This window comes from Cinclus cinclus, chromosome 1 (genome assembly GCF_963662255.1).
Source record: "Cinclus cinclus chromosome 1, bCinCin1.1, whole genome shotgun sequence".
NCBI classification, from domain to species: Eukaryota; Metazoa; Chordata; class Aves; order Passeriformes; family Cinclidae; genus Cinclus; species Cinclus cinclus.
The window spans coordinates 113,006,539-113,014,238 of NC_085046.1; the positions used below are offsets into that span (position 1 = coordinate 113,006,539).

A 7,700-nucleotide genomic window follows, 5' to 3' on the forward strand; every position below is an offset into this window, starting at 1 on the left:
AACTTCAGTCACCATTTCTTTTCATTTTTTCCTTAGATGTGAGTTTTACTCCCCTCTTCTGTCCCTCACCCCAACTTGTCAGACAGCTGAAGCCTGAAGCAGACTTAAAACTGTAAGTGACTCATAATGAATGTTAAAAACATTCTACTTTTCTTTTTTATTTTTTTTAAAATAATAATATCAGAAGCGAATTAAACTGAATAGAATCAAATACACCGGTTTTCGTAAGAGTGTTGGCCCGCACAACATACCACAAGAGTGTGCCGAACTGTGTGTGGTGAAGACGTGGCAGATCTTCTAGCAACCCTTTTCACAGAGCTTTTGCAGACTCAAATCTAAGAAACATTATTTTTCTGTAAGTAGCCAGATGTGTAGATATTGTTGTTTTAGTTCTTCCCTGTGAGAAGAAGGGTCTGAAACTTCTTTAAAATGTCTGAAACGTGGCAGATTTATGCACTGCCAATATGCATGAAGCAAAATATTCTTAATCTCCTTCCAGGCCCTATTTTCCTCAAAGCATCTTAAAGCATCTCGACTTTCTGATTCTAAATGACAGACACCCAAATCTGTGGTATAGCCCTTTTGAGAGAGTTAAACCTCCCTCATTCGCCATGAGTGCTTATGCCAATAGGCACATTAAAAGAACCCCAAACTTACCCTCTCCTTAACCTTACCCAAACTCTTTCTCCAATTAAAGAACGGCATCACCGGGGCAGCGCCTTCCAGCCCCTTCCTACAGGAATGATGAGTACTCTCTGAAGTTCACAGAGATCACTCAGGTCCCCAAACCCAAAATGTATTCAGCTCTTTTTCTTTTGTTTGTTTTTGGGGTTTTTCTGTCCCTCTCTCATTAATTTGCAATAAATCCCTAGCAACGTTTCGATTTTTCTTAATGCAGTCTAGTCCCTTATGTTGGTGATACATTGCAGCTGGAAGAGTTTGGTTTGGGTTTTGTTTGTTTGTTTGTTTCCCTGAGTGGGTTGGTTTGTGTGGGAGTTTTTGTGGGTTGTTTTGTTGTTTGTTTGTTTGTTTTTGGTGGTGTTTGGGTTTTTTTGTTGGTTTTCTTTTTCTTTTTCTTTTTTTTTCGGTTGGGGTTTTTTGGTGGTTTTGTTTTGATGGTTTTTGTGTGTGTGTGTGTGTGCTCTCTGTCTTGCTGAAGTATATGGATAGTAAAGTAAGTGGACCTAATGTGGAAAAAAGAGATTTCAGGACAAGGTACTGAATTAAAGTCAGCTCAAGGTTCGTCCATACAGGGCAGGTAGCAGGAAAGCCAGGAGGTCAAAATAACACACTTGCTAACGCAGAGGAGTTGGAAATGTCAAGAAGCACTGTTTTTGTGCTGTGAAAAAAAAAATAGACCAACCAACCAACCAACCAACCAACCAACTTCCACGTTAACACAGTAGATTTCTCCCCTTTTCTGTAGCTGTGTGCTTTTCCAGCTACTAAGACGGTAATTGCTGGACGACATTAGCAGCAATACCGCTGATGAATTTCTCCTTGTACACAAATTAAGTTTACTTATGCGGCAACCCTCTTCTTGTGTTGCAGTAAATCCTCTCCCATTCGCCCCTGAGCAGGACGACAGAAACCCCTGACAAGTGCTGGCAAGCCAGCACGGGATCAGGAGCCAACACCTCGGGCACAGCTGACGTGGGCGGCAGGGACAGGCCATTCGCAGCCTTGGTGACAAGCGACACTAGCGGGCATCAGGCGGCTGAATGCATTATCGCTGCAGCGAGGGACGAGCGCGACTGACAGAACCGTGAAACCCAGTAATTACACACCCACATTTGCTTAACGTTAAACAGTCAAGTAATGTGTTGACTGATTAAAGGCCTGCGAGATCAGAGTTCAGTCGCCTTCTTCAGATTTCCGTCTACAAAAATAGGCATTTCTTTCACCTTCTTCTGTGTTTGGCTCTTAAATACGGCAGCTGCCTGTGCGTCTAAGAGTGTGCTGATCACCCAAGGCTTCTCGCAGGCTGCAATATTTTAGTATTTTCAGTGTATTTTAAGTGATTTTACCGAGTTATTTACTCAGAAGGTCTGTCACAAAATCTTGACCCAGATCAAATGCTAAATAATTCCCTTTGTTCCTGATGACATCTGAGTGATTTCTCCCTGCTTTGGATGCTGCAAAACCTATCCTAGGTTCTGTTCCATTGCGCTAGGAAAAAGCCCTCAAAGTCCCCACCTTCTAAAGAAAGAAAAGAAAACCATTGCACTTTCTACACTGTAAAATGACAAGCTGTGAACGCATTTGCAGAGAAAGGGGTAGGTTATTTGTTTCCCTTCCCACTTCGAGGGTTGCAAAGCCACCCGGACGTCGCTGCTGTTAACACTAACCCGTAATCTGTTCCTGTTCTGGATTGCAGGGTCCTGTAGGTACTTGTGGGCGTCCCCAAGGCTGAAGTTGGGTGGCATTTTCTGAAACTCATTGCAAAGCCTTTTTTTTTCTCCCTTCCCCCCCCCCCCTTTTCCCCTTTTTCCATTTTTCCCCCTTTTTCCTATTTCCCCCCCTTTTTTCCCATTTACCCCTTTTTTCCATTTTTCCTTTCTCCCCTTTTCCCCATTTCCCCCTTTTCCCCTTTTTCCCATTTCCCCCTTTCCCCCCCCCCCCCCCCCCCTTTTTTTTTTTCTTTATTGATGCGTGCTGCTGAATCTCTGTTTTTGCTGCTCGGGAGTCACTTCTACTCAGGGGAGCTGATGATGCTGATGGATCCATAGAGCTGCTTTAGGGGACAAACCCGACGAATTTATGCCGTCAGGATGTTGCGAGGTATGGCAGAATGAGCCGCGCGATGCAATCCTTGTCGCTGCGTGATTCTGCTTGCCGGCCGGTGCTTTGACCCGGTCAGCTGTGGTTGGCCCCATTTCGTGTCTGCTGAAGAAAACCTACGGCAAACTCGGAAGGTCGGATGTCTCCTGCCCCAGTATTCGTCACTCGTGTCCGCAGCGTGCTCCGGACAGGGACAGAGAGCTCCAGTTTCCAGGCTAACTGGGCTGGTACGGGAGGCTCAGCCCTTGGGTGGAGCATCCATCCCGTCGCCCTGAGCCCCCGCCCAGCAGCTCTGGGGTGGGAAAGTCCGCGGTGGCCTCTCTGTAGCGCTGCCAAACAACGAGATCCGAGAGGGCAGTGGGGCGCACGGAGGGGTGAAACAAGGGGAGGGGGTCACCGTGCGGGCGGCCAGGAAGGGCAGCAGAGCGGCTCCAGGCTCAAAGACAGCCCGCTAAAAGCAATGCAGACCTGTAAGACAGACCAGTCACCCCTGTCCTTGAGGATATGAACATTTTCTCAAAACAACTACTCCAACTAGCTGCCTAGTTTTTATCCTAGGGAAATTTAAAATACGTGTCCAAGGGAAAAAAGTGATCCTCTTTCTTCTTTCATGTGGTGTGTATGCGTGTGTGTTAAAAAACAGAGCAGAGAAGCTAGTCTGTGTTGGGATAGGATGCAGGAAAATAGCTTTAAACTCAAAGAGGATCCTTTTAGATCTGCTAGAAGGAACCAGGGTTACAACGATGGTGGTAAAACACTGGAACAGGTTGCCCAGAGAGGTTGTGAACATTCCATCCTTGGAAGTGCTCAAGGCCAGGTTGGATGGGGTTTTGAGCAACCTGGTCTAGTGGAAGGTGTTCCCGTCCACGGGAGGGGGCCGGAACGAGATGGTTTGTAAAGTCCCTTCCAACCCAAACTAGTCTGTGATTAGTTTTGGCAGTTTAAAGAGTTTAAATATAAATATATTTAGCTGACTTCTGTCCTAAAGAAACTATTTAAAATCTGGTCTTACATCATTACCGTTACCAATGGATTGTTTCCTAAGTAGGTATTATGTCACCCGAACCTTTCCCAGCCTGCAGGCATTTAGATTCGCTTTTCCGCATTCCAGACCTATGGGGAAGATGAAGGAGTCTACCTAACTCGTGTTAGTGTGGCTCTTCGTAAAAAACTAACACAGAATTTTATACTCTCGACCTCAAGCAAAACATGAGCACAGAGGTACCAGGAACGAAACGGTACGATCACTTAAATAATTCCTGTATCCGACGCTGGAGAGAAGACGGGAGTTCCCGACGGCAGGAACCTGTCGAGGGTGCTCCTGCTCCAGCTCCCCACCCGGGATTTACCGCAGTACCTGGAGGGAGCCCTGCCCGACCGCCCCACATATCTGGCGGAGATATTGGAGGGGAAAAAAGGGCGTTAATGACCGGTAAACTTAATTAATGAGGGCAGGATTTATGCAGTGGGGTTTTTTTTGTTTTGTTTTTTAATGGCCTGTAGCTTCGCGCCTTTTCTATTCAGATAAGATATGATCTCATGTATCAAGGTAGAGATGCGCCTTTCAGCTGGTCCAGTTCTACTGGAGCACAAGAAAATGTGCCAAGAAACACATCCCAGGTCGTGCCAAGGTTTGCAATTCGGGCGACTGCTCGTTTATGGGCAAACATTTTCTGCATTCACCCTGTATGAAATATGGCACTGATAACACATCTTCCGAGGTGTACGCTTTGAAAAATAGAGTTGTTGATACTATCGAAAATACGATCGAATATCATAACTGAATATAACTGAAATTGAAAGAATTATTAGAGTTTATAAGAAGGTCCCATTTATCAAGACCACTCTAAATATGATGGCAGTAGGATAGTTGTAAAAATAATTAAAGCCTCCTCGAGCCCATCGCCTACTTTTAGGAAAAACAAACAGTATTGTATTAACAAGTTTTCTATATAATCCGATAAAATGAGGGTCGGCTTAATTTTGAATATGTCGTGATTTAATGAAATTAAGTTCCGAGGAGGCAAAGCACAGAGAGCTGGCGGCAAGGGGATCTTGCGGGGCAGTGATAGAGACAGCCAGACACGAAAATGTCTGTCTCTGTTCGCGGGAAAGCCAGGATGCGCCGAAGCATTCCCGCGCCGCTCCCTCGGTGCAGCAGGTTGCGGGGGGAGACGGCAGAGCAGAAGCAGGCGGGGCGGCTCGGACAGGGTGAGTAACTAGTGTGAGGCACAGATTATGACTTGTTTTATTGTTCCCAAGCTACATCCCACATCTACCTGCAGGACAAGCCGCTTGTGCCTCTCAGAGTGTTACAGGGTATCTCAGCACACCTGTAAATACTCTGTCCCTTTCCCCCCTTTAAAGGATGAAAATCCTCCGCTCAATGATGTCCATGAGCGCACGGCCTCAGGGGGCCGGTCTGCTCTGGCCTTGCGGAGGGCAGGGCTGAAGCCGGAGGCGCTCACGAATGCGCTGCCGGTGGCCCGAGGCACGCCCGGCACGGGTCCCGCGGGGACAGCGGGGGCAGCGGGGCCCGCGGCGGAGCCCGCGATGTCCCCGCAGGTGCCGGGACCCGCCGCGCCGGGAGGAGCCGTGGGGGCCGCCGTGCAGGGCAGGGCAGGGCAGGGCAGAGCAGAGCAGAGCAGAGCAGGGCAGGGCAGGGCAGAGCAGAGCAGAGCAGAGCAGAGCAGGGCAGAGCAGGGCAGAGCAGGGCAGGGCAGGGCAGGGCAGGGCAGGGCAGGGCAGGGCAGGGCAGCGCCGCGGGGGCCACGGCCGCCGTCCGGCTGCGCGCCCGCCCCCGCCGCGCCATTGGCCGCACGGCGGCTCAAATAGGGCCGGGCCGGGCGCCGGCTCTGGCAGCAGCGAGCGGGGCCCGAGAGCCGCGCGTGTCCCGTGGGCCGGCCGGAGCTGCTGGCTTTGGCGGCGGTGGGCAGCGCGTCCCGGCCCGAGATGAGCAGCCCCGATGCGGGCTACGCCAGCAGCGACGACCAGGTGCAGGGGCGGTGCTCGCTGCCCATCATGATGCCGGCCATGTGCCCGTGGGCAGAGTCGCTGAGCCCGCTGGGGGAGGCGAAGGCGAAGGGCGGCGCGGCGGCGTCGGGGCCGTCGGGTGGCCGGAGCAAGGGCGAGGCGCGGATCCGGCGTCCCATGAACGCCTTCATGGTGTGGGCGAAGGACGAGCGCAAGCGGCTGGCGCAGCAGAACCCGGACCTGCACAATGCCGAGCTCAGCAAGATGCTCGGTGAGCGCGGGCGCGGGGTCCCCTGGGGGGATCCAGGAGAGCGAGGGGTCCGGGGCAGCCTCGGGATCCGGGGTGTGGGCGGCGAGCGGGGGGATCCGTGCGTGAGCTGTCGGGCCGGGGTGCCTGGGGGGCGGTGGCGTCCGAGGGCGAGCGAGGATCGCGCACGCCCGGGCGGGGCTGGGGGCGCGGGCAGGGTCGGTGTGGTGGGGAGCGGGCGTGGGTGCCGATCGGGGAGCGGGCGGTCTGACGGTGCCGGTGGGTGCAGGTAAATCGTGGAAGGCGCTGTCGCTGTCGGAGAAGCGTCCGTTCGTGGAGGAGGCGGAGCGGCTGCGGGTGCAACACATGCAGGACCACCCCAACTACAAGTACCGGCCGCGGCGGCGGAAGCAGGTGAAGCGCCTGAAGCGGGTGGAGAGCGGCTTCCTGCAGCACGGCCTGGCGGAGGCGGCGGCGGGGCCCGGGCTGGGCAGCGAGGTCGCCGGCGGCGGTGGCAGGATGTGCGTGGAGGGCCTGGGACTGCCGTACGGCGAGCAGGGCTACGCGGCGGGCGCGGGCCACTACCGGGACTGTGCGCCGCTGGGCGCGGCGTTCGACGGCTACAGCCTGCCGACGCCGGACCCGTCGCCGCTGGACGCGGCGGAGAGCGAGGCGCCCTTCTTCGCGGCGGGGCTGCAGGAGGAGTGCGCGCTGGTGCCCTACGGCTACGGCCCGCACCCGGCGGCCGCCGAGTACCCGGCGGCGGCGGCGTCCGAGAGCCCGTCGGGCGCGTCGCTGCGGCGGCATCTGCCGCCCGGGGAGGCGCTGGGCGCGGGCGGGTCGCTTCAGGGGCTGCTGGGCTGCCCGGCGCCGCTGCACGCGTACTACGGGCAGTGCCAGCCGCCGGGCCCGGGGCGCTGCCCGCCGCTGCCGCCGCCGGGGGCCGTGGGGCAGCCGTCGCCGCCGCCCGAGACGGCGCCGTGCCGGGAGCAGCTGGAGCAGCTGCCGCCGGAGGAGCTGCTGGGCGACGTGGACCGCACCGAGTTCGAACAGTACCTGCGCTTCGCCTGCAAGCCCGAGCTGGCGCTGCCCTTCGGCGGCCACGACGCGGCCGCGCTGCCGTCGCCCGAGGGCGCGGCTCCCATCTCGTCGGCCGTGTCGGACGCCAGCAGCGCCGTCTATTACTGCGGCTATCCGGACTTGTGAGGGGCTCGCTGGGGCACGGCTCGGACACTGGCAGAGAGGCGCCCGGCCTCGCTCCTATTTATGTAATTTATTTGCGTCTGCTTGGGACAGTTCCCCGAACTTTGTCTGGTTGTACGTAAGTTTCTGTCCTGATTATCCTGCACGCCAGAAGCCTCGTTCGGGCTGTTTTTAAGCTGGTGTTAATGGAATGTTCACCTCTTATTTTCCGATTTCGTTCATTCCCGTAGTTTTTATATTTTTGCAAAATTAACAGTCTTAATTGTTAGCCCAGAATGTATTTTAGTTGTGTTTTTAACTTTTTGACTTTTGGGAAAATAAATGATCATGCTGCTGTTTCTGTCATTCTTCTTGGACACGTGGCTCTCGAGAGTAATGTTCATGTAAATCTGCCGTGCCCTAAGGCCATGCTTTCGGAAGGCAGGTAGGATGTTATCCTTTAACCTAAGAATGGCTCAACAATGAACTACAGTTTTTTTTCTCAGGTGTGGCTGTG

The 7,700-nt window shown here is 53.9% G+C and overlaps 1 protein-coding gene across 1 annotated transcript; it reads left to right on the top strand.

Moving 5' to 3' along the window:
* The first annotated feature begins 5,733 nt into the window (after positions 1–5,733).
* On the top strand, positions 5,734–7,207 carry LOC134049371 (transcription factor SOX-17-like). Its single transcript, XM_062501766.1, has 2 exons — positions 5,734–6,025; positions 6,291–7,207. The coding sequence occupies exons 1-2, from the start codon at positions 5,734–5,736 to the stop codon at positions 7,205–7,207; spliced, it is 1,209 nt and encodes a 402-aa protein (XP_062357750.1).
* The last annotated feature ends 493 nt before the right edge of the window (positions 7,208–7,700 follow it).

Bases quoted from the DNA above. Each gene is read 5' to 3' on its own strand.
- LOC134049371 (XM_062501766.1), top strand. From the start codon at position 5,734: ATGAGCAGCCCCGATGCGGGCTACGCCAGCAGCGACGACCAGGTGCAG. The intron at 6,026-6,290 runs GTGAGCGCGGGC...CGGTGGGTGCAG, and splicing joins CGAGCTCAGCAAGATGCTCG to GTAAATCGTGGAAGGCGCTG.